Source organism: Psammomys obesus, unplaced genomic scaffold (genome assembly GCF_907164565.1).
Source record: "Psammomys obesus unplaced genomic scaffold, mPsaObe1.curated_primary_1811, whole genome shotgun sequence".
NCBI lineage: Eukaryota > Metazoa > Chordata > Mammalia > Rodentia > Muridae > Psammomys > Psammomys obesus.
Window position 1 is genome coordinate 1393055 of NW_026596131.1, and position 27477 is coordinate 1420531.

The 27477-nt window shown below is 39.7% G+C and overlaps 1 protein-coding gene across 6 annotated transcripts in view; it reads left to right on the forward strand.

Annotated features, from left to right (window-relative positions):
* The window catches only part of Tlk2 (tousled like kinase 2), a 91849-nt gene that overhangs the window by 22111 nt on the left and 42261 nt on the right, over positions 1–27477 (forward strand). For 4 of the 6 annotated variants that reach the window (XM_055592261.1, XM_055592264.1, XM_055592265.1 and 1 more), the window contains exons 4-7: positions 138–207; positions 1092–1135; positions 1854–1949; positions 14027–14194. In XM_055592261.1, coding sequence (XP_055448236.1) covers positions 138–207; positions 1092–1135; positions 1854–1949; positions 14027–14194 — 378 coding nt within the window. The remainder of the gene's footprint in view (positions 1–137; positions 208–1091; positions 1136–1853; positions 1950–14026; positions 14195–27477) is intronic. The other 2 variants (XM_055592263.1, XM_055592266.1) reach the window with 2 other exon arrangements.

Sequence of the window (27477 nt, forward strand, 5' to 3'; positions counted from 1 at the left end):
ACTCATAAAGCTCACGTTCCTTTGATATTTTATATATGCCACTCATAAATCTGATGTTCCTTTGATATTTTATATATACTCTGTTATCCTAATGTAAAAAGTTTACCAGCATTCTAATTGTGACGTGTATTTAACAGACTCCTGAGAAAAAGCAGAATGACCAGCGAAATCGGAAAAGAAAAGCTGAACCATACGAAACTAGCCAAGGTAGTGATCATTTCACACTAAAACTCTGGGCTCTTATGCACTTATGCACTTATGCACTTGGAAGTGTCTTAAGTCCCAACAGTAATGAGTTTGTGTAGAGGGATCCCCGACAACCTAGGTTTCTGTATCTTAGGGGGAGTATCGGGATAGTAGAGACTCGCCGTTTGATCCACACCTGGTAAAACAGTGTCAGTTCTTTGAGGACGCTTGTTTTCCCCATGTACTTGGAATGATTTTTTTCTCACTACACGTTTTTCTTTAGACCAAACAGGAATTATATGGGAAAGAGGATACATTGGGGCTTAACTATGAGATTTATTAGTAACAGTAGCCAGACTGCAGTACTGCTCTTCCATTGGAGCCCACTGGATGTAATGGTGATAGTTACATCATTAAATATAGTCAGGGAAAGGGAAAAAAAAAAAAAGATTTAGCTTTTCCCTGTACTGTCTGAGGACTGGGATTCTCAATCTTCATGCATTGTTCTTTCCTTTTAAAAATCTGTAGGTAAGTCATTCTGTCTGGTGTAAGGGAAGTCCTCCAAAAGTGATAAAATTATCAACTCTTTAGTTCTGATGCATTTGTTTTGAGTCTTGGTGTCTTAAGTTGGGATGTGGATTATGGGTGAATTTTGTTTCCTGATTTTGCCATGTACCTTTTTAAAACGAGCTGTGGAAAATTCTTCCCATCAGTGCTCATTCAGTCACTTGTTACCTGGAAGAGAGGGAATAATCTGAGTGTGCAGGTTTTGCATGCTTATTAAAAGTAAAGCTGACGCTTGAGTTGACAGTGTTGTGCTCAGTTAGAGCTTGTGCTACTTACTGCTTTTCAGATGACTTGCGTGTGCATTGGAAAAACTATACTTACTTTGGTTTCATTTTCAGGGAAAGGCACTCCTAGGGGACATAAAATTAGTGATTACTTTGAGGTAAGTTAAATTTGGGGGTAAAAAACCAACCTCCAGTGACTTTAAACAACCTAATAATCCTTTGTTCATTTAAGGCATTTGAAAGCAATGTTTTGCCTTTATTGTGATCTTGCCCTTTCCCTTTCCATCATCATCAAACTAATGCTGCCCATCTTGTAAAAAGAAGGAACTGCTGCTGATTTGCTAGGCTTAAATTTTGTATCACGTGTCTTGTTTGTGCTGATAAAAGAACTCACATAGGAAGTGCGCTTTCTCTGGGCCAGACTAGGTTCGGTGTCTCTCAGTGACTTAAGGTGTGGTGACTTGATTCTCCTGTGGTCTTTTCCCTTAGCTTGGTGGGACGTAGTGAGCGCAGTGACTCACTGTTGAGTGGCACAAAGATGACTAACACCTTTTGCACGACTGTATTTTCTGCTTCGTGTATTTTGAGACCATGGGGGAAAGGCATTCTTCTCTCGTGTCTGTCCAAAACCATGCGTACTTTCAGCTTTTTACCCATGTTTTTTGTATATCTTGTTACTTTTTTTTTGGGAGCTCTTTCTCAAAACTCATTAAAAAGATAGATTTGGCTTACATGGCATTTTCTCTCTAGAATGAGATGTATTAACTGAAAGGCCATGTATAATTAAGACCTGTTTGTATATTAATCTCTTACTCTCCTTCTCTGAAGCATGGTACTGTTTTGAATTATTCATATCCATTTTTCCCTGTTGGCCAGTTTGCTGGGGGAAGCGGGCCAGGAACCAGCCCTGGCAGAAGTGTTCCGCCAGTTGCACGATCCTCACCGCAACATTCCTTATCCAATCCCTTACCGGTAAGCATTCACCTGGAGAAATTTGACACATGTTACATAGGAGACCAGCAGCCCAGGAACACTGAAGCCAGTTCTCTTCCATTAATTAATTACCCGTGGGGAATGAGGCATGAGAGAGTGAACTTTATACTATTGCCTATAAATCACTTACTCAGATCCACATCTTCTGTTAGTAAGTCAGCTCTGTCTAAGAACTAATGTATTCTTTGATTGCATTTGAACTAATCAATTCTTAAATTGCCTTTAAGCCTATCTAGTTCATTAATCTGTCAAGGAAATAATTCCAAGCCAGACACTGGGTTTTAAATCTGCCAAATTTGGATTTCTTTTCTTCTTTTAAAAAATTTAGTTAGCTTCTGCTATTCAGATTTTCTAGGCTTACTCACTGATGTGGTAGAAAATCTGATGCTATATTTGAGATTGTTTTTACCCTTTAAGTAAAATTTTAAGGTTTTAAAAACATTATATGTTAGTTTGTAGTTTTCAACCAAGGATAGGTATGCCCCTCTGGGGCATTTGTCAACATCTGAAATCTTTTTGGTTGTCATAACTAGGGCATGGGAGGACAGAGGCTAGGGATGCTGGTAAACATTCTGAAAAAGTTAGGTTAGCACAGCCCATGAGGCAAAGGATTATCTGATCTAAAATTCAGTAGTGTTGATGTTGATACTTCCAGAACTAGCCAATGTAGAGCTTTGTATTAATTTGCTTTAGCTAATTTGTTGACACTAATCTGTCTGTAATGTTACTAATCTGTCTTTATGTGAGATCTGAGGAGCTGGGGTTAAAGTTAAAAAAAAAAAAAAAAAAAGAGGTTGGGCTGTAGCTTAGTAGTACTGTGCTTGTCTAGAACTTGCAAGACCCTGGGTTCAATCCATAGTGTGACCTTTAGCCTTGTCTCGTCTGCTTTCATAGCTGAAGTAATTGTGAAACAGTAAAGGCTCATTCTGCCTTCTGTGCAGAAGCAAGTGGCTTTCTGTAAGACAGTTCCTACATGGCCTGGCAGCTCCTCACTGCCCTCTTTTCCTGCCTACTTGTTTCCTGTACAGCAGCAGTCATGCAGGCTTTCTTGAGCACGCCATTCTGCTCAGGGCCTTTGTGTAGCTCTTCTCTCTTCAGATACCAGCAACCTCTTCAACAGGATATTGCTCAAAAGCGACCTTAACATAGTGGTCTCCCTGACCAGCTTCTCTAAAATAGCATTTCCTCACACCTGGTCACTCTCCAGTCTTGCTTTAATTGTGTGTGCACGCATGCATGTACCCAGGAATGCAGGAGTGCACTTGCCACAGACCACTATTTGGGGTGCCTGTCCTTGCCTACACCTTATTTGAGAGAATCTCACCACTGTTAATGTAGCAGGTCATCTCACCCGAAAGCTTGTGGATATTCTGTCCCTGCTTTTCATCTCCCTGTAGGAGTACTGGGATGGCAGACGCTCATTACCCTTGTACAGCTTTTTCTGTGGGGACTGGGGATTTGAACTCAGGTCCCTATACTTTCATGGCAAGTGCTTCTACCCATCTAGCCCTCGGTTCACCCTAATCATACTTTAAGCCTTAGTGTTTGTAACTGTTTTCTTTTGTCTCTCTCAGTTTCTCTCTACCTCCTTTCTTTTCCTCCATACACAGACTTTGATATATACTTAAATTTTAAATTGACACCTATTTTTAGAAAAATACACATGCAATATTCCATAGTTGTACCAGCATAAGAAATCAAACGTTACTAGCCCCAAACTATCACCATTGTGTTTCTCGCCACGGTAGCCCTTTCTCTGCCACTAGGTGTAGCTGCTATCCAAAGAGGAATCATACAATATGTATGTTGTGTTTGGCTCCCTTTGTTCAGTCTTACTATTGTCACGTTTATTCGTATTGTCCTGCTTATTGTAGATAATTTATTTTTACTAGTATAGTATAGCATACTTTTAGTATATTTTCTTTGTGTGTGGGAGAGTGCACCGGCTTGCTCATATATGTGTGTGTACATGTGAAGACCAGAAGACAGTCTTGGATGGATGTCATTCCCTATGTGTCACCCATCTTTTTTTTAGACATGATCACTCACCAGACTGGAAATTGCCAAGCAGGCTGGCTCGCAGTGATCTGTCTGTCTCTGTCTCCAGTTTTGGAATTACATGTGTTGTGCCTCCATGCCTGGTTTGGTTTTTCTGTGTGTGTAATCACAGGTTGTCTGTATAGGTGTGAGGACAGATATGGGCTCATCAGAAAAGCACAGGTTGTCAGACTTGTCCTCAAGTGTCCCATGCCTGGCTCTTCTGCCCCTTTAATTTTTTCTTTTGTTTGTTTGTTTTTCATTAGGAGGCTGCTGACAGTACCTCATTGTATGGACCAGGCTGGCCTCACATGCTCCTGCCTCCCAAGTGCTGGGGTTAAAGTTATGTGCTACCATGCCTGGCTAGGTTTGTGCGAGCTGGGGTCTAACTCAGGTCTTCATGCTTGCAGGGCAATGCTTTACCAGCTCAGCTGTCTCGTCAGCCTTGATATTAGGGTATTTTTGTTTAATATTTTGTGTGTTATTTTTAACTATAACTCATTACCCATCTCCTTTGCTAAAGTATTAGCCTTGTGAGAGAAGGCACCTTGCTGTATTTATTGTTCATTGCTATTTCCATCCGTAACAGCATTTTATTAAATAAAACTAAAGTTATTTTTAACCATTCCTTCGTTTGGCATGTAAGAGATAATATCTTGTTCAGTTCTTTCAGCCTATGGCCCCCAAAAGTGCTTGGAACCCAGTGGCTTTTCAAAATTATTGAAAGGAAGATAAATAAAGTGGTTTTTTTTTTTTTTATGTTTCCCTCCTTTTTTTTTTTTAAGTGAATGATTATTTTGTTTTGATTGTTATTATTAATTATTATTTTGTACTAAGGACTGAACTTTGGGACCTTGTGCTTGTTTAGCAAATGTTTCAATGCTGAGCTACTCCCCAAGCCCCATTAATGATTATTTAAAATTTTTGTTGAATATTTATTTTAAATTCAAAAATGTGCATAAAATGTGAACAGTTTCATGAAGGAGTTGACAAAAGTCATGACACTTGGCAAGCAAGGAATGTTTAAAATTTTTTTAACAACAAAGAATATAAGATAGAAAAGAATGATACTCTAAAGCTTAAAATATTCATTTTTGGCCAGGTGTGGTGGTGCACATCTGTAATCCTAGCACTCAGGAAGGCAGAGGCAGGCAGATCTCTGTGAGTTTGAGGCCAGCCTGGTTTACAAAGTGAGAACAGCCAAGGCTACACAAAGAAACCCTGTCTCAAAAAACCAAAAAAGAAAATTCTTTTGGGCCTTTCAATAAAAGCCTTACAGAAAATTATTATATATATATATAAAGGTAGCTGTAACCATCACATACAAAAAGTAAACTGTTTTTCAGAAGCCTGCACACTTAGATACTTTTCTTGAAGTCTCTGAATATAGTGCTTTTCTATCCTTGGGGTAATATTGTTTTTGTGGTAAATATTTGCTTTCCCTTAAAGTTTAACTGTTAACATCTAACTACAGTTTAGTTGTGCCGTTAAGTCAGCTTTTACAACTGTTTAGGCCTCCTGTGTTGTGGGGTGGGGAGTACAGCTCAATTTAGAGCCTGTATAGTGCCAGGGGGTGGCACACACCCTTAATCCCAACACTTAGGAGGTAGGGGCAGGTGGACTTCAGAGTGCAGGTACAGCCTGGTCTATACAGTGAGTTCAAGGACAGCCAAGGCTACACAGAGAAACCAAAAAAGAAAGATAATAAGAAAGAAAATTGCTTGGTATGCACCAGGCTCTAAATTTGATCCTCGGTTTGTTTTATCAGTTACTAAGACAAGTGTGGCAATTTTTTAAAAAGATTTATTTATTTGTTATTTATATATATTCTGCCTGCACCAGATCTCATTTCAGATGGTTATGAGCTACCATGTGGTTGCTGGGAATTGAAACTCAGGACCTTTAGAAGAACAGCCAGTGCTCTTGACCTCTGAGCCATCTCCCCAGCCCCAGTGATTTCTTATTATGATTTTAAAAGTTGTGTTTCTTTGTGTATTTATGTTAAACTTTGCCTGTGTATTAGGTACCTTTATTTCCTTGAAGCAATTTTAAAAAATTATTTTATTGGAGCTGGGTGTTGTGTTGCACACCTTTAATCCCAGCACTTAGGGGGGGCAGAGGCAGGCGGATCTCTGTGAGTTCAAGGCCTGCCTGGTCTACAAAGTGAATTCAGGACAGCTAAGGCTACACAGAGAGATCTTGTCTCAAAAAACCTGGAATGCAAAAAATCAACAAATATTTGGGTAGTTGATCTGTATTTGTTTACCACTTGTATGCAGTACCTGCAGAGTCCAGAAGAGGGCGTCTGATCCCTAGACCTGGAGTTACGGGTAGTTGGGAATTGCCCTGTGGTGCTTGGAGGCAAACTTGTGTCCTCTGGAAGAGCAGCCAGTGCTCTTCACTGCTGAGCCAATTCAAAGCTCTTTTCTTCAAATGTGATTTGTCTGATTATAGTATATCCAAACCATTATGTGGTCTCAATATTTCTGTTTATATACAGTCAGTTTTTTGTTTCTAGGCCAATATAATGTAGTTGGATTGTTTTTTTACTTAATATATTATATAAATCTTTCTTTAAAAAAAAAAAAAACTACTGTGTTTATTCCATTTATTCTGTTGATATTGATTGAGACAGTGTCTCATGTAGCTGGCCTTGAACTTGCTATGTAATGTAAGGATGAACTTAAATATCTGATTCTCCTGCCTTGATTTGCCGGGTTCTAGGATCACAGGTATTGGCTGCCATGTTTGGCTCCATGCCTGCTTTTTACTCATCTTTACTTTTCATTGTCCTGGGGATTGAACTCAGAGTCTCGTGCAGCTAGGCAGGTGGTCTGCACTGAGCTGTGTTCCCAGCCCTCTGAAGCTGCTTTTTTTAGAATTCTGAAATTTTAATACGTATCTTTTTGAATTTTTCTTCTTGGTTTTGACTCTGGGTTTTGGAATTTGGGGGTTGGTATGCTGCTCCAGTTGTAAGTAACTAACAGTTCTTGTCTCCTCAGATGCCATCCCCGCACCTTGCCTTTTCTGCCCTCAGCAGAGCACACAGCCAGCCATTATCCTCTTGACTTCATTTCTCTATGTTCTTGCCCCCCATTCCAGACTGTTTCATTGTCTTTCATTGGCTTTTAGCTGCATTGAATTCTTTATTTTTGTTATTGCTTCTGTTTGTCTCTTTGGTTTGAGGTCTTGGGCTCAATCTCCAGGTCTTGCCACATGCAAAACAAGTGCTTTACCGTGAACTGTTTCTATCCTGAGCATTTGCTGTTGCTGTCAGGGTTTGTTTATTCATTCTTTATTTTTATTTTTAAGGATTTAAGTACTTTGTTTTGTATGTGTGACTGTTTTGCCTGTGTGTGTGTATGTGAGCTCTGTGTGTGTACCTTGTGCCCATGTCAGGAGAGGATGTCAGATCCCTTGGCACTGAGGTCCAGGTGGTGGTGAGCTCCTATGTAGACGCTGGGAACTGAGCCCGGGTCCTCGACAGGAGCATAATAGCTCTTAACTGCTGAGCCAGCTCTCTAGCTCTCTTTATTTGTAAAAATCTTTATTGGGATCTTAGGCAATGAACAACAGGTCTTGCTTAGCAAGTATTTTACCACTGAGCTCTTAATTTTTAAATCTTGAACTCATGATTTCATAGGCTGTATCTGATAATTCTGGCACCTGAGGTTGTATCAATTTGTTTCTACTCTCGCTTTTCTTAGTTGTTTTTTTGTGGTTTTGTTTAATTTTGCTTTGTTTTCTAATGATGTATAACAGTGTTCTTGAAAAATTATTTTTCACTGTGAAGATACATTCCTTTTTTGGTGCAGGCAGTTGGGGGGGGGGTTGGGTATTTTTGAGACAGTGTTTTTCTGTGTAGCCTTGGCTGTCCTGGAACTCTCTTTGTGGACCAGGCTGGCCTCAAACTCACAGAGATCTGCCTGCCTCTGCCTTCTGGGTGCTGGGATAAAAGGTGTGTGCCACCACTACCCAGTGATATATTTGAGGGAGAATTTTTATTTCTTTCTTAGAAAAGCAAATAAATTCCTAGAGTTCCTAGAGAATTTACCTTTCTAATGCAGCCTTATCAAATTTAAGTTCTATCTATGTTTGGTTGGCTTATTTTGTTTCATTGTTTTGTTTTTTGTTTTTTTTCCACATGTCAAAAGACTGATTTGGATTGTTTTAACTTGTCCTAAGCCCTGACCCCCTACAAGGCAACTTCCTTTTGGCCATGTGAGGGTAGAAGAAAGTTTTCTCTTGGTTTACCTTTTCCCAAAGAGTGTAGAGCTGTATTGGAGGCCCACCTTGAAGTGGAAAGTGTTTCCTGTTGAGCTTTCTGTTTGGGTAGGCTTTTGGTTCAGTCACTACTTGACACCATGGTGCCCTGGAATCAGAATTGAGTATCTGCAAGTACCCTCAGGGCCATATATGACTTTGATGTTTCTTTTATTTGTTATTACTTTTAGGTTTTTTCCTAGCAGATCCTGGATGTTTCATCAAATCTTTGATGTTTGTTCTTTAAAGATATTTATCCAGCCCTTTTAAAAATTGTTTTTGTTGTTGTTTGTTTGTTTTTTGATAAAAGGTCTTACATACTGCCCTGGCTAGCCTGGAACTTGTTAGGAATTAAAGGCATATACTCAACCATGTATGTTTTTCTATGGTGCTAGGGATCAAAGTTTGTAGCTTTGTCCTGGCCTATGTCACGTCTTTAAATTTGCTTTCTGATGAAAGATTTATTCAAACATCCTACCTGCCTTTGTCTAGAAAATCTTTAAAGGCTTTAGACCTTAATAGGCATTTACTGAATGTAGTGTAGGCAGAGCGGTTGACTTAAGTGAGCGTGTTGTGATGAGTGGACCACAGTGTTCTAGAGCACAAACTCAAGCTGTTACATTTGGTAGTGTGAGAGGAGAAGTAGTTACTCATACTACTTTGGAAAACTAAATTCATTCGTCAGCATTTGATAAATTTATTTTACTTTTACTTTCTATAACGAATACTTAAGTAGCTAGGTATTGTGGTACACAGCTGTAATCCCAGCAGTTGTGAAGTTGAAGCAAGAAGGTCATGTGTTTGAGGTTAGCCTGTGCTAAATAGCCAGACCCTGTCATAAAAGTTAAAGGGCTTGAGAGATGATGAAGCAGTTACAAGCACTTGTTTTCAACCCCCACGCAGTGGCTCATAACCATCCTGCAACCTTGTGACGCCAGGGGATCCAACAGGCATTTATGTACTGCACATAGACGCATGTAGGCAAAAACAGCCATACAAACAAAATCTGTTTTTAAATTAATTATTTACTTTACATCCCTATCGCAGCTTCCCTTCCCACTTCTCTTCCTAGTCCTTCCCTCTCACCTTCTCCACACCTCAGAAAAGGAAAAGCCTCCTGTGGATATCAGCCGGCCATGGTATATGAAGTTGCAGTAAAGCTAGGTGCATCTTCTCTTAAGGCTAGACAAGGCAGCCCAGTTAGGGGCAAGGGATCCAAAGGCAGGCAATTAGTCAGGGAAAGCCCTTGCTACCACTTTAGGAATATCTTCATGCTTCCACATGAAGACACAGCTGCACAACTGTTAGGTATGTGCAGAAGGCCTAGATCCATTCCATGCATGCTCTCTGGTTGACAGTTCAGTCTTCATGAGCCCCTGTGGGTCCAGGTTATTTGATTCTGTAGGCTTTTTTGTGGTGTCTTTGACTCTTTTGGCTCCTTCAATCCTCCCCTTCCCCCCCACTGTCTTCTGCAGGATTTTCCAAGCCCCACTTAATGTTTGGGTTCCTACATCTGTTTCCATAAGTTGCTGGGTGAATCTTCATTACAGTTATGCTAGGCTCCTGTCTGGTATCCCTGGTGCCACAAAATCTATTTTTTTAAAGGTTAAAGTAAGAGGGATGGGGAGATGGCTCAGCAACCACAAGGTGGCTCATAGCCATGTATAATGAGGTCTGGTGTCCTCTTCTGGCCTGCAGGCATATATACAGACAAAACACTGTATAAAGATTAAATCTTTCTTTAAAAAGTACAAAAAAAAGTAAGATAAAATAAGGTCTGGGTTAAAACACACATTCTTATGGCTTAGAAATTTTTCCTGATAAAACATATATACAGATTATATAGCCCTTTATAAAACAGCCATTTTTAGAACTGGGCCCTTATAGTTCAGCTTAGATAAGAGAGAGGCCTGAGATAAGAAGATTGTAAGTTCAAGGCCAACCTTGGCTGTAGAGCTAGTTGATGACTAGGGTATACCAATTAGGTCTGGGGAAAGTTAGGTGTGGCACTGCACGCCTTTAATACCAGTACTTGGGAAGCAGAGACAGGCAGATCTCTGAGTTAGAGACCAGCCTTGTCTACATGGTAAATTCCATGACAGCCAGAGCTACATAGTGAGAACTTGTCTGAGATTAATCCTCCAAAAAAAAAAAAAAAAAAGGAATATAGCTGAGTATATATACAGGGCAATCCTCAACCCCACCCTTACTCCCAAAGGCAGTGGCAAGCATTTTTAGACCCTTCAGGATATATACATGTATGTTTGTACTAGCTTTTCTTATTTCAATTATATTATCCAGTGTCCTATATAAGTAGTATTGGAATTAATGCTTTTGAATATACTTTTTTTTTTTTTTTGGTTACTGACAGAAGGTCTCTTTGTGTAGCCTTGGCTGTCCTGGAACTTACTCTGTAGACTTGCTGACCTTGAACTCACAGAGATCCTCCTGCCTCTGCCTTCTAAGTGCTGGGATAAAAGGTTTGTACCTTTTAGCCACCCTCCAGATGGCCACCCTCCAGATGGCTCAGCCATTAAATGCGAGGCTCATAACCACAAATACACTTCAGTGTAATTCCTAAGTTAAAGAGTATATTTAAAAAGATCATTCCAAGCCAGGCATTCCTTCCTGTAATCTTAGCATTTGGGAGGCAAAGAAATAGTTAGATCTCTGAGTTTGAGGCCCAGCTTGGTTTTCAACTTGCTCTTGGAGTTCCAGGACAGCCAGGGTTACATAGAGAACCCGCTCCCCCTCTAGAAAATTGTTAACAGTTTGAGTTTCTTTTTCTTTATTCCTTTCTTTTTTCAAAGGCAGAGTTTTTCTGTATAACCACCCTGGCTGTCCTGGAACCAGCTTTGCAGACCAGGCTGACTTTGAACTCAGAAAGATCCAGCTGCCTCTGCCTCCCAGAGTACTGGAACTACAGGTGTGCACCATTGCACTTAGCAACAGTTTGAATTTCTCAGTTTTTGCATATCCAACTAATAGTGAGTGAATTTTGTCTTTTCAATCTTTCCAGTGAGAAAAATACCTTGATTTAACTTTGATTTCTTCACTAGGGATATTAAACATCTTTTCATATGGTGGATGGTCTTTTTAGTTTCTCTTAGGAGTTTTGGTGTCTTTTGATGATCTATTGGAATATTTGCTTTTTCTTAATATTAGATAGGACATTTTAGGATTCCTAACTCAGTGTCATGAATGTTGTAAATATGTTTGCAAATTTGTAATATAAATTTATGTTGACTGTGGCCTGGAGAAATGGCTCAGAGGTTAAGAGCATTGCATGCTCTTCCAGAGGTCCTGAGTTCAAGTCCCAGCAACCACATGGTGACTCATAGCCATCTATAATGAGATCTGGTGCCCTTTCTGGCGTGCAGGTGTACATGCAGGCATAATAAGTAAATGAATCTTTCAAAAAAAAATTATGTTGACTTTTAAAATTCAACTAAGTGTCTTTCCTTTATCATTTTATGCATTTTAAGTTATTCCTTGTGTTTATTTTTTTAAAACTCTACTTTATTTGGGGTGTTTAACCCTCAACCTTCCTTCCAATCTCCCAACCCTACATAGGAGAGAGAAGGTTAGTGGGGAGAGAAGACCCCTTTACTTCCCCCGGCTGTTTAGGGTCAAGGGGTTCTTTTATGGTTCTACCAATCTCTGGCAACAGCAAATGCAGCCAGCAGTCTTCTCCAATCTGCTGTACCCACTAGCGTTTTTCTCCGTCAGTCTACTCCAAACTGCCGCACCATCTAGCTCTTTGCTCTCTCCAAACTACTGCATGCCACCACTTCTCTTTCTTGGCCTTCAAGTTTATATTCTCAGGGCCGAGATAATTAACAGCTGTGGACAAACTATAGCCCACCTAAAATCCACACTTGGGATTAAAACAAAAGCATATTTACGTAGCATAACTTGAGTTTACAAAGAAACCAAAATTTTCATTACAATTCCTTGATACCCTAATGAGTCAAAAACACACACGTGTCCTGCGTCCCCAGATGTAAGATACAGCAGCATTTGCTCATGTTTTCTTGTTATAATTTTTATATGTGACAGAAGATAGAAAGATGATTGTATAACTTCAGAAATAGTGTGCCAATTTAATAAATACCTTCACTTTACTATGAAATGTGCTTTCATCGCATTTTATATCACATTATGTATTCACATTGTGTGGATTTGTTTCTGAATTCTTTGCTTTTGCCACTAGAACTTTTAAAAATATATAAATGAGTAAATAAACATTTTGAGATGTTATCACCCATGTTACTCAGGCTAACTGAATTTGGTGACCCTCCTGCCTCATCGCAGGAGTTGGGGTTACAGGAATGTCATTTTGAAAATATTTTTGTAATATGTTTTGATATGTACTGAGGTTTCCCTGATATTCTTTATTAAACAGTAGGTGACTAACTTTCATGTAAGCCCATAATACAACCTTCTAAAAAAAAAAAAAAAAAAGTCAGTGAGAATTTACCCCTCCCTTCCAAGGCCGAGAACAAAATAAGTAAAAACTCTTAACGGTTTTAGAGAAATTTGAAATTGGTGCATTTTGAATTCAGGAACAGAATATCACTGTGTAGATTGTCTTTGGTTTATTTGATTTTTGAGACAGGATCTCTCCACATACGCTGGCTCTTCTCCAAGTAACCATGTAGACCAGGCTGGCCACTAACTCGGGGAGATCTGCCTGCCTCAGCTGCCCAGTGCTGGGATCACAGGCCTGTGCTCCCACAACTTGCTTAGATTGTCTTTTTTGTTCATCTGTGAAACTGTTTAATTTTCTTATATTTTCATAGCATTTTACATGGTTTTTGGTGGTGTTTTGTCACTTTGAATGTGGTTTTTTTTCTGTTACTTGCTTATGATACTTGATGTATAGCAATGCTGTTGATTTTTTGTTATATAGCTTTTATTTGTCTATCTTACTGAAGTTTTTTTGGCTAGTTTGTTTGGTTTCCTTTGTGAATATTTATGTCATTAAAAATGACACTTTTAAATATTTTTTATTATTTATATCACATTGGCTAAATTTTCTGTATTACGTGTGTTACTCTGCCTGTTTCAGGTTTAATGAAGGGTCTCTACAATAGTACTGTTAGTAATATTTTTAGTGACTTTTGAGAAAATATAATTTAGGTATTAAAATGGAATATTTCTCTTTTTTTCTTTTAAAAAGTTGCCTGGCAGTATACAAATTGATTTTATGATCCAAAGAGAAGAATCATGATTTTTTTCTACCATTAATGTAATGAATTATTTTATGAGATTTGCTAATAATTAAACATCCTTCCATTTCTGGAGTAAACTACACACTCTTGTGGCATGTTTCTCCTTCACTGTCCTCTGCTTGCTCTACTTGCATTTAGTTTAGATTTTCTTCATGTGAGGTATAGTGAGAGTAGAATTCAGAGTACAGTAGACTCTTGTCATAAAGCATGCAGCAGTTATTTTAATTCTTGTTTACTTGTAGGAAAGAAGTAACATTTCCTGTGTAAGGTTGAGAGTATTATGGAAGTGACTCACTGAACAGTGCAAAGTAATTGTTTTATGTAGCCTGAGTAAGGTGTTTACTCGAATGTGAGGTTAGTGACGGTGTTTCATTCTGTGTTCTCACAGATGGTCGGTGTTTTAGATCACACATCTTGTATGACTTGTTCTAACATGGTGCGTGTTTCTCACATCACGTGTGGTTTTCTTTTTTTCTTTCTTTCTTTTTTTTTTTTTTTTTTTTTTTTTTATATATTTTCCAGCGTCGAGTAGAACAGCCCCTGTATGGTTTAGATGGCAGTGTGGCAAAGGAGGCTTTAGAAGAGCAGTCCGCTCTGCCAACCCTCATGTCAGTGATGCTAGCAAAACCTCGTCTTGACACGGAGCAGTTAGCACCACGGGGAGCTGGCCTCTGCTTTACCTTCGTCTCTGTGAGTATAAGGCAGCATGCTTAAAGATGTTTACTCTTCTGGATTTCTTATTTTAATAGAGTGGATGATGTTTTCTCTTTTTTTATTGTTTAAACATATTTTCAATTAACATTTTTAGATTTCCTTTTAAAATTGCATGTGTATGTGTGTGCGCCTATGTGTAGGTATGCGCACATGTGAGTGAGTACCTACAGAGTCTAGAAGAGAGTGTTGGCTCCCCTGGAGCTAGAGTTGCAGGTGGTTATGAGCCATGCAGCATGGGCGCTGAGAATAAACCTGATCCTGTAAGAACAGTACAGTCGATTGTCTGCTGTGCCGCCTTTCCAGCTCTTCTTACTCAGAGGCATGGATGGTGTTTCACGTAGTCCCTGTGCCGAAGTTCTAAAGACAGGCTGCTCTGCCAAAGTCTTGAGTATACATGGGAAGGAACACGTGTCCTTAGGTTACAGAAAATGAAGAAAATACAGATTCCATTGTAGACAGTTTCACCATCTGAAAATGACCAAATTACACCTAATGTTTACCCAAAGTAATATTTGATTAGTATATTTTATTCTATAGGCAGACATTATAAAGCAGGCGTTCCCCTGTATATGTAGACTATCAACTCTGTTTTTACTCTTGAATATTGTATGTTACTTTTTAAAAGGAATGTTCTGTTTGCTCACTTGAACTCTCTTTTTTTTTTTTTCAAATTAAGGATTTTTTTAAAAAAATTTATGCATATATGTGTGCCTGTATGTGTGTATGTATACTAGTGTGTTGGTGCCCATGGAGCCCAGAAGGGGATGTCAGATCCCCTGGAGCTAGAGTTATAGTTCATTGTCAGCCTCCCTGGTGTGTGTGCTGGGAATTGAACTCAAGTCTTCCTTCTGAAGAGCATCAAGTGCTCTTAACTGCTTAGCCATCTTTCCAGCTCCTCTTTCTTTCTCTTTAAAGAGCATGTATTCAGATTGAGGGTACATGTCAGGTGGCAGAGTGCTTGCCTCACCCATGATGCCCAGCTTCCGTTCCAGTACCACACAGAACTGCACACGGTGGTGCTTGCTGGCAGTCACAGTGCCAGAGAGGTGAGAGCAGAAGAATCAGAAGTTGAAGGTTATCCTTGACTATATACTAAGTTTGAGGCCAGCCTGGGCTACATGAGAATCCTGTCTCTAGAACAGAGAGAGAACAAAGAAAGAGGAATTCAAATAGTATAAAATCTTGACTCCATGTAATTTACCATAATGTAATTTGAAAGAAAATTTGTTATTTTTCTTAGTTTTGTGTTATGTCAACTGTCTGTTTTTGCTGAGGGAGGTGTGATGTACAAGTTGACTACGTTGTTCCATTTTAAAGGTTTTTATTTTTGTTTTGTTTTCTCCTCACCCCTCCTTACCCCCTCATTATAGCCTAGGCTAGTCTGAAACTCACTGTGTAGCCTTGGCTGACATCAAACTTGAGGCGATCCTGCTTTAGCCTTTTGAGTGTTGGAGTTAGAGGGATGTGCCACCTGTGGAGCCAGTCCACTCTATGGATTGAAAAAGAAGTCACCACCAACTCCATTTTTGCCTCTTGTTTGTTTTCTGTAGTTAGAATACCTGGCTGTCTGTTTTGTGGAGTATACATTCCATGAGTTGTTAACCCACATGCAGTTCTGTCTGAAAAAGCACTGAAGTGTTAGGTGTCTTTTCAGTTTTATCTGTTTGCCTGTATGTTATGTGTGTGCACCATGTGCCTGCCTGGTACTCACAGGGCCAGACGTGAATGTTATAGATAGTTGTGAGTTACTTGATTGGAGGTGCTAAGTCGAAACCTGTGTCCTCAAAGAGCAGCCAGTGACGATTGAGCCATCTCTGCAGCCCCATGTTGGGTGTCTTACGGAAAGGACGTAATAACAAAGAATTAGCTGGGTTAGGGAGTCAGGTACTATTTGAAATACTTCTTGAAAGCTTGTTTGGAAGTTTGAGGAAGGTGCTCCTCTTCAACTAAGTGTTGCCTTGGGAGTAATTCATGTGGAGTGGGCATGGAAGAAAGGGACACTGTCATGGATGGCCAGAGCAGTCATACCAACCCTGGCCATCAGCTGAATGACAGATGCCTCAGTCAGGTTGCCCTGATGTTATGGAATACTTTCTTAACACTATTGTAGCTTTGTCTCAAGAACAGGAAAATATTTTTTTTAAAGTATTTCTTTTACTGCTTGGATTGTAAGTGTGAGTTTATATTGCCATGCCTGGCTTTTTGTATGAGTGCTGGGGATCTGAACCTAAAACTTAAACTCTGTGCTTCTGTGGCAAGTACTTTACCTGCTAAACCATCTCTTGAGCCTGCTTTCCTTCCTTGATTGCCATATGAGTTGCCTCCAGTTCCAGAGGGATGCTTTGTTTATTCTGTACATACTTACTGTGTAACCACTGTGTAATCGGCACATAGTTAAATGCACACAATTTTGATCAGCATTCTTGCTGTTCCCTAATGTAAACAAAAGGATATTGGTCTCTGAGTGTGGCATGGGTACATTAGAAGGGCAGCCTACTTGGTCCCATCAGTAGTACTTTTAGGCTGTCAGGCCTAGATAGACGATTCTCATGCTGCAGAGTAACCAAGAGGTCATGTAAGAAGAAGAAAATATTTCAAATGTATAAAGCCTTAAAGCCAGGTGCTTTGATATAGTTCTCCTTATCTTTTGCTTCTTAGTAACAAAAGTGAAAGAGTCAAGCAAGTATTGTAAACCAGTAAAGATAGGCAGAGAAGGACAAAGGTGGCTTTATGGGAAAGAAAAAGCTGAATGCCTAATAACTGCCAACTTAGGCCATAAAGAACTACAGAATTAGAAGATAACTTTTTGTTTGTTTTTTGTCTTTGGAGGCAGAGTCTCTCTCTGTAGCCCTGGAACTCACTATGTAGACCAGGCTGCCTTGAACTCAGAGGTTCTTCTGTGTCTGTTTCCCAACTACTGGAATTAGAGGTGTGCACCACCATGCTTGGCTACGAAGATAACTTTTAACAAGGATTAAGAAATTTATATTTGGGCTGGAGAGATGATTTAATAGGTTAAGAGTACATGTTACTCTTGCAGAGGACCTGGGTTTGATTCCAAGCACCCACATGGCAGCTCATAGCCCTCTGTAACTCTAATTCTAAGGGATCCAATGCCCTCTTGTGGCCACAGAGGGCACCAGGCCCATGTGTGGTGCACAGATAGACATGCACACAATACACTCATACACATACAGTAAAAATTAATAAATTAAAAAAAAACAAATTGTTATTCATCTGCTTAGATTTTAGTTTAAAGACATCCACAGCTTTGTATTGACTAGAAATTAATTGGTGCAGTTATTTAGAGAAATTGGCAATATATTTGTGTTAAGTTTATATATCTTTGAGTTTAGAAATTCCATTCCTACAAGACTACAAAGATATATTATTTCTTAGATTTATTTAGTGTGTGTGTGTGTATGAGTGTTGTACCTGTATGTATGTATGTTCACCACATCTGTGCCTGGTGCCCTTGGAGGTCAGAAGAGGGCGTCAGATTTTCTGAAAATGGAGTTAGAGATGTCTGTGAGCCACCTTATGGGTGCTGGGAACCAAACCCAGGTCCTTTGCAAAAGTACCAAGTGCTCTTTAACTACTGAGCCAGCTCCTATTTCTTTTTAAGATTTTTATTATTATTTATGCAATGTTCTGCCTGCATGTACACCTGCTCGCCAGAAGAGGACACCAGCTCTCACCATAGAGGGTTGTGAGCCACTATGCGGTTGCTGGGAATTGAACTCAGGACCTCTGGAAGAACAGCCAGTGCTCCTAATCCTATTTGTAATTACAAAAATCTGGAGGTTCCTAAGTGTACAATTTCCATATTGCTAAATCTGGTGGTCAAAGGTCAGAAGTCATCCAGCACAGATTGTTAGCCAGCACACATGTAGCATAGGTCCCATAACGGGCTTTCCTCACTTCTCTCTGTACACAGTAGAATGTGGTAGAGCTCAGGCTAATGATTCTTTTATCTGCCTCCATTTTCTACTTAATCTTACCTAGTTTGCCATTAAATCCTGGCACCTGTATACAAAAGACCTTCAAGTTTCTGTCTGTAGGCAGATCTGTCTTTGCCCTGAATTCCAGACCTGTGTAGTCAGTTGCCTCCAGTCATCTCCTTTCCAATGGGCGTATTAGATTTCAGTGTGTTTCAGCATTCTAACTCCCCGCTCAGCACCCGTTTCTCCTTCAGCTTTACATATCTCAGGATGGCTTGCTCTTTGCTCTATTTCTGGCTAAAAACATTCATTCTTATCTCTTTGTATTTTACCCCATATCCAAAATAGTCTTACTGATTTTACCTTCATAATACGCTCTGAATTCTGTTACTACTTAATTCTGTTTACTGTTGTAGCTGAAATCCTTATCAACTATTGAGATTCCAGTCCAACTGGATTCTTTTCCTTTATATTTGTTCCTTTTAATTTTTCTCAGTAACACCCAGTAGTAGTAAACTCCAAATCCATGTGTGCCTTCTCTGTTTTAAAAGTCCTAAAATGGCCCTGGCCAGCTTGTTCCCTCCCCCCATGTCTTATTCCTCTCTGCTTTTCTTACTGGGACACAACCACACTGACCACTTTGTTTTTCAAGTACTACCAGCTTTGTTCTTGTTTTTCAAGTACTACCAGCTTTGCATTTTTAGGGGTGGAGGTTGTGAAAAACAGTCTTGGGTATCCTAGGTTAGCTTTAAACGTACTATGTGTAGCCAAGGCTAACCTTAAATTCCTGCCTCCTCTCCCTGAGTTCCAGAATTAGAAGTCTGTATCACCGTACCTGGTTTATACTTGCTCTTGCCTTGCATTCTCCTCTAAGATGTCAGTGGGCCTGCTGTTGCCTCAGTTCTGGTGTCTGTTTAAATGGATTCTCCATTATGAATCCCAGCCTGACCACATTATGAAGTAATTCCTCCCTGTCTACTTTCCCCTAACTAGCTCTTAGGCCCAGTGAGGTTGACTCAAAGCACTAGCTTAGCTGCAGTGCAGTGTGCTGTGCCTAACTATGGATTGAAGCTGCCAGGTTAGAGCTGCTTAATATACACCTCCAGGGTTCTGTGGAGTTGACTGCGATAGGGACGTGTTATAGTTCCATGTTGCACGAAAAAGGCTATTCTTCATAAAGTGATTGGTTAAATGAATTATAATACGTTTATGTGTTGGAGTGCTATATCACAATAAGAGAAGTTATATATGTGCTAACAAGAAAAATTGTCTATGTTCATAAAAACAGATGACAAAAAATTCAGAGTTCATCTTCTGTTTTTTTGTGTTGATTGAAGTTGAATCATGCCTTATTTTGGGGGGGGGACATGTGGGAGTTGAGACAGGGTTTTTATCATGTAATTCTGGCTGTCCTGGAACTTACTCTCTCACAGAGATTCACCTGTCTCTCCTTCTTAGGACTGAGGTCCGTGCCCCCACACCTGGCTATGTCTCATCTTGTTAGGCAAGCACTCTCTTACTGAACTATATGTCAAACCCAAAGATGGATCTTAAATTATTATTTATAATTTTATGTTTAAAATAGGAAATGTTAAATCATAAGTATATAATCATTTAAATTGTAAAAATACTACATTTACACAACTCATAAGACCTTCTTGCAGTGGGGAAAATACAAGTTCTTTTAAGCTCCCTAAGGGGGTAGACATTGCTGACAGATCGTATTTTAGGTTTTCTGAATTGTGTTGAGATTTTCACCTTTGCTTCAAATCAAATGTCTCTTATGTAAGAGATCTTTATTTATTATTTACTGTTTTTCCCTGCAATAGGATTCTCTGTGTAGCCTAGGCTGTCTCTGTAGACAAGGCTGGCCTCAAACTCAAAGATCTGCTGTGCCTCTGCCACACAAGTGCTGGGGGGGAAAGGCATGAGCCACCACTCCCAGCTAAAGATGTATTTATACTTGATGTGTTTTGTCTGATTGTATGAATGTGCACCACATGCATGTAATGCCTTCAGAAGACAGAAGAGGGCATTGGATCCCCTGGAACTGGAGTTAATGACAGTTGTGAGCTGCCGTGTAGGTGCTAGGAATTGAACCCAGGTCCTCTGGAAGAGCAGCCAGTGTTCTTAACCACAGAGCCATCTCTCCTGCTCAGTAATCAATCTTTAAAAGTTCCATTTTCCCCATCATGAAGGGTACGTTTAACATAATTATACTGTTCACCCAGCCTTTTCAGATACTCTTACATTATGTGTATAAATTTGTTATTTCAGCTATTATTGAGACTTTTTTTCTTGCATAAATTGTTCTAGGACTTAAAAACAAGGAACTTAAAAATGTTGTGATTGTTTCATTGTTGGGCATTGCAAAAGCCAAAGATTTTTATTGAATTCACCAAGAGAAGCAGCTCTAGTCAATGAATTAGTTTTCATTGAGTTAAGTAATTCTTGTTGTCAACGTCTACTGGATCTCTCTCTCTTTTTAATTCTCTGTCTGCATATATGGTCATGCAGACCATATGAGAACATGAAAAGGCTAGGGTTGATTTTGGGAAGTCTTCCTACCTACCCATTCACCCACCCTCCTATTTTAAGGCAATCTCAAAACACAGGCTAGTGAGTTTCCAGTATCCACTTGTTTCTGTACCAGCAATGGGCTTACAGACATGTTCTACTTAACTTCATCTTCATGCTTGCAAGGATGCACTCTGCCCACTGAGCCATTTTTCCAGCCTTTTAAAATTCTTAATACCAAGCTATTGTTTCTTTGAAAGTTCTTTTAAAACTGTGTAGGAGTGTCTCTTTATGAAAAAATTGTTCATCTGTATATGGGTATAATGCACATGAGTGTGTATGTGTGTAGGTATGTGTGTATAGATTGGGTATACTGCTGCACCCAGGTTTTGTTGTTGTTTGGTTTGGTTTGGTGTTTGAGACAAGGTTTCTCTGTGTAACCTTGGCTGTCCTGGACTTACTTTGTAGACCAGGCTGGCCTTGAACTCTCAGCAGTCTGCCTGCCTCTGCCTCCCTGAGTGCTGGGATTAAAGGCATGGGCCATCTCTCCCAGCTTGCACCCAAGCTGGGTCATTAACTCAGTCCTTATTCCTGAATGCTAGGCATTTCACTGAAGAATCCATTCTCCCATTGCCCTTCTCCTTCTTCTCTTTTGTTATCATTTTATCCATCCATCCATCCATCCGTCCGTCCATCTATTTATTTTGGTTTTTCAAGACAGCTTTTTTCTGTGTATCCCTGGCTGTCCTGGATTCACTTTGTAGACCAGGCTGGCCTTGAACACACAGAAATCCCCCATCCTCTGCCTTCCCGAGTGCTGGGATTAAAGGTGTGAGCCACCACACCCACCTCATTGTTGATAATTTTTAAAGAAATATTTTCTATAAAAATCTAGCACTGGGGCTGAAGAGATGGGTCAGGGATTGAGAGCACTGACTCTTTCAAGTTCAATTCCGAGCACCCACATGGCAGCTCACAACTGACTATAACTATAAGGTCTGATACCCTCCTACAGACATACCTGCAGATAAAATACCAATGTACATAAAGTAAATTATTTTTAAAAACTCTACCATCAAACTACTGTAGCGTTTCAACATGTGCAGAATTCCATCTATACCACCATTATAGGAAATTCATTCTGAGAAATTGGAAAAATACCAAAAAGTACAAAATAGTAAGACAATATATCCATATACCATAAGTGAGAATTAGCCTGTAGACATAAGGTAATTCAAACACCAATTTCTGTATGCCCCATGTCTGGTTGCAAGCCTTGTTCTGAGAATCTCCTGTCTCAATGTTAACTAAACTCTGCTCCTCAATTGTGCCCTGATATGCCAATCAAGCAGTTTACAGCCAGTGTTGGAGCAGGGGAGAGAATAAGGCTGGGGTTCCTGCCAGCCTGGGGAGGAAGGGTTAGAAGACCATCTGCAGAGGTCCTGTAGACATCAGGAGAGAAGAGCTGGAACAGGGAAATCTACAAAGTACAAATATCTCTGTGGTGTAAGCCGGGAGGAAGCCCAATTAGTTTGGAGGGTTAAGAATAGATTAATAACTGCTTAGTTTTTGTGCTGTGAAGTTTATTATTAAACAAATATAAATGAGTCTCAATTATTTGTGTGATAGCAGGGTTAAGAAAAAACTAAGAAACAAACACAGTTTTTATAAAATTATAACGGTTTGGCCCTCTGGGTTGATCTGTGTCAATTCTGCCCAACACTGGGTACCAAAATGTTAAGTTATTTTTACAAAACTGTGTTTGTTTCTCACTTTCTCTCTTTACCTGTCTATCACACAGATAATTTGAGACTTTTATGTTTGTTTAATTAAAAGCTTCACAACACAACAACTGAGCAGTTATTACTCCATTCTTAACCTTCTAAGCTAATCTGGTTTCCTCCGAGCATATATCCAAAGATGCTTGCACTTTGTAGATTTTCTGCTCCAGCTCCTTCTGATGTCTCCTAGACCTCTACCCCCTACTTCCTCTTCTAACTCTTCCTCCCCAGGCAGGAACTCTAGGCCTATTCTCTCCCCTGCTCAGAGACTGGCTATAAGCTGCTTTATTGGCATTTCAGGACACAATTGAGGAGCAGATTTTATACAATATTGAGACAGGAGATTCTCAGAACAAGACTTGCAACCAGACAAGGGGCATACAGAAATTGGCATTTGAATTGCACGATAACCTTATGCTACCTTAGCCAGTACCATCAAGTATTTTCAGTCTTTAAGAAAAATTAATGCTTACATTAAAAGCTGAAGGCCCCCCACCTCCCACACTCACTCCCTTCCCTTTTCTATAGGCCAGCTCCCAGGAGGTTGAGTTGAATAATTCTGATGCACCTTCTAAACATTTACATACATACATGTGTGTGTCTATCACCATGCAAGGTCCTGAGTTTGATGAAAGAAAAGTTAAGCTCTCAGAAGTCATTATACTATAGTCGTTATTACCCTGAGAGTCCTTCCTTTATCTGTCTGGTGTCTTTTTGTTTTTAGATGTGGACCTCAAGTATTTGCAAAACAAATATGTAGTATTCCACCTTTAGAATTTTTTAGTATGTTCTTGGCAGACATTTCCATATTTTCCAATATTTGGCTACCTTAAATCAATCCCGGGTAAATTTTTTGGTATCTGAATGCTTATATTCACAAGCTGCTTTAATGTTTGAAGGACTGTTTCCCTGTTCTGAAAGTCAAAACTATTATAGTGTTGTATAGCATCTTTATCTTCCACTTCTAGTCTTATGTTTTACTTTGACTTTCTGATTAGTTCATAGTAAATATTTTTCTTCCTGTCAGAATAGTTTACTTTCAGTCTTGGCATTCTCTCCTCTCCTGTGACGTTGCTGTCATATTCTAAATTCTAGTAAACACATAGGTCTCTTTTTAATCGCTTCTGTTCTCCTGATACAGTATCAGATCCACCATGTTTTTACTTGGTCTGTGCTTTCTATGAGTTCCACCAGTCCCTCAAGTCTTGTCACTCTGTGTCCCCGTCTTTCTCTGGCTTCATTTCTTTCACTGCCATCTTTTGTCTTGCTTCAATGCAGTTTGAATAGGTTGGTCTCTTGCTAACCTTCATTCTAATACAACAATACAGTTGGTTGGGGGTGTGGTTCTATGGCAGAGTGTGCCTAGCGTACATGAGGCTTGAGCCAATCTCTAGCTTTCTCTATATAATCCATTTGGAGTAATTTACCTTAGTATACTTCCCTTCCTGCCTTGGTATCATGTGGACCCAGAGGCTGTACTCAACCTCCGGACAAAGATCAAAATGCCCCCCCCCCCAAAAAAAAATGGTATCATGTAACATGCATGCATGCCACACATACTCTTAACTCTGTTTCTAGCCCACATGGTATCTTTTGAAGTACAGAAGTTTTTGATTTAGAAAAAAGTCCAAAATACCCATTTTCCCTTCTGTTCTTATGCTTTTGGTTTTACCTAAGAAGGCAAGGTCATAAAATTTTAGTTCTGTATTTTCTTCTAGTACGTCACACTTTTAGCTGTTGTATTTAAGTCTACTGTGTATTTTGTTTTAAATATTGAGCGATTCAAGGACTAGAATTTACCTTTATTCTTTTGTGGGTAGATATTTAATTGCCCCAGCACTTTTGTCACTGAATTATGTCACCCCTGTCAAAAATCAGTTGACTGTAATGCCAGAAGTTTGCTTTTGAACTCTTACTTCTACCTTACTCATCTACATGCCTCTTTCTGTAGCAGCACCCCTACCCCCAAGACAAGCCCAGATAAGTCTTGAACCCCTGACCTTCCTGTTTTTGCCTCTGGAGTTGATGACATTATAGTTATAATCTCTTCTCTGTTCCCCTTTCCCCTGAGAACGGGTCTCATGTATTCCAGGCTGGTCCGGGCTGTCTGTGTAGCTAAGAATGACCTTGAACTTCTTGGTCCTCTTGCCTTTACCCAGGAAGTATTAGAATTGCATCATGTACGACTGTGCTTGGCTTGTTTGACTTGTCTTTCTTAAGTTTATTGTTGTTGGTGTTTTGTTTTGTTTTTTTGTTTTTGTTTTTGTTTTTTTTTTTTTGGGAGATAGGGTTCTAGTGTAGTCCTGGCAGTCTCTGGAACTCACTCTAGACCAGGCTGGCCTTGAACTAAGTGATCTGCCTGCTTCTGCCTCCCTGAGTGCTGGGATTACACCTGGCTAGATTGTTTTGTTTTTAAGAAATGGTCCCATGTAGTCCCCTTTGGCCCTCTTGAATGAAAATGACCCTGAACTCATGAACTTTAGCCTCCCATAAACTGTGGTTACAGGCATGAGCTCCCGTACTCAGTCATCAGTTTGTTCCAACAGTTTTTATGAAGTGCCTGCTTTTTCTCTCATTGTTGGATGTTGCTCCTAGGGCCTTGTAACTTGCTAAGTGAATGCTCAACAACTGAGTATATTCCCATCCCTCAGTTTTCTCTTTTTATTCTGAGATAGGGTCAGACTGAATTGTTCAGATTGGCCCTGAACTTGTAATTCTCCTGCCTCAGCCTCTCAAGTAGCTAGGATTATAGGCCTGACTACTAGATAGATTTTCCTTTTAATTTATAAGCTCCCCTTAGGCAGAATAAGGTGTGGATTGTGTTTATTTCCTTCGGTCATGTGCTATTGGTCCTTAGTCTTGTGCTTAGATATTACAGGTACTAAAAAAAAAAAATTACTATGACATGAATACATAAAAGGAGTATTTGTAGACCAGGTACAGTGTGGGTTGGAGTGATGACTCAGTGGTTACGAGCACTGTTATTCTTGCAGAGGACCAGAGTTTAGTTTCAGATATCCACATCAGACAACTCACAAACACCTCTAACTCCAGGTCCCCGGAATTTTATAGACATTATCATCACCATCATCATCATCAAAAATGAGGCATAATGATAGTGCCTGTCTTGTAAGGCCATAGCAGTACCTAAATGAAATTGTGCATATAAATTCTTTAGCTTGTTAATAATATTCTACTCTTTTTCGTAGACAGCGGTTACTGTGTATGCATACAGCTCCCAGTTCTAATCACTCCATTGAAGCAGCTTGGTCACCTTTCCTAAGTGCTGGCTTTGACTTCACTTTTCCGTATCTCTAAAAATTAGGAGTTTTTATGCATGTATATGCAGGTTTGTATGTGTACACAGGTGCATATGGAGGCCAGAAAGTGACACTGGATGTCGTTCCTCAATTACTTTTCCACTTCTTTTTTTTTTTTTTTTTTTTTTTTTTTTGGATAGAAGGAGTAAGAGGTTGGGGAAGAAGAGGAAGGGGAAAATGTCAGTTTTATTGATTATTATATATTCTTTTATGGTTGTTCCTACTACTGTGTTAGATATAACTATTACTATTGAGCAGTCACTTTAAGCTAAATGAGTCATTGAACCTGAAGATCACCAGTTAGCTAGACTGATTGACAAACTCTGTAGATGTAGATGTCTTTTTTTCCCTCTGGTGCTAGCATTACAGGTACATACCACCATCCATGCGCAGCTTTTACACATGATGAACTTTAGCCCTTATGCTTGCTTGGCAAGCACCAACTGAGTCATCTCCCCAGCCAGCCTCTTGGTTTTGTTTGTGTGTCTGTTTGTTTTTGAGACAAGATCTCCTGGCTAACCTGCAGCTTGCTTTGTATATCAGGCTGACCTTGATCTCAGACTCTGCCTCCTGAGTGCCGGGACAGAGGTATGCAGCACCATGTCCTCTCTCTCTCTCTCTCTCTCTTTTTTTTTTTTTTTTATGTATTACATTGCCATCAAAGCATGTAGCTCACAGGGATTGTTGAATAGATGGTAGTTGTAGAATGTCGACCATAGTAGGAGGAGCAATAATAAAAGAACAGAGAGAAGTTACGGGAAGAAATTGCCATTTTCTTCCTCCTCTTCTCCAGCCTCTTTCTCTTACTCCACTTCTGTGGTGCTTGACATTGAACCCAAGGCCTTGTATATGCTAACCGTATATATTCTCCCACCAAGTAAAGACCCTCAAATTTACATACTTGGAAACACTATATTCTCTGAGCTTGCAGAACTCTATTTTCATTATCTCATAAATCTAAGACTGTCTAATATTTACTGGTTATGTTTGTGGTGAGTCATAATGTTAGGCATACTTTGATTCAAGGAGCTACTGTGAATGAATTCCTGAATTGTTACAGTATATAACACTTAAGTCATACAACTTTTGGTTTGATTTTGGTTTTTCTAGATAGGATTTCTCTGTGTAGCCCTGGCTGTCCTGGAACTCACTCTGTAGATCAGGCTGGCCTCAAACTCAAGAGATCTGCCTATTTCCACCTCCCGAGTACTAGGGTTAAAAGCATGTACCACCACCCAGCTAAATCATAAAAATTTAAAAATTACTTCAGGCTGGAGTTGTGAGTCAGTGGTAAAGTACTTACCTAGCAACAAGAAAAGACACCCCTCCACACACACACAAAATTTAATTTAAAATACGATCTAGGGAGATGGCTCAGTTAGAAAACCACGTTCGAACATGAGGGCCTAAGTTCAGATCCTTAATACCCATGTATAGAGGCTAGTATGGCACACCTGTAATCACAGAACCAGGGGCAGAGCCAAGAGGATCCCAGAGCATGCAGGACAGGCTAGTCTCACCAGATCAGAGAACCTGAGAGAATGTTCAAAACTAAGGCGGAGAACGATAGAGGAAGATATTCAACATTGACCTCTGGCGCGCGCGCACACACATACACACATGGAATTATGTTACATATATATATGTATATAGGTGTGTGTGTGTGTGTGTGTGTGTGTGTGTGTGTGTGTGTGTGTGTG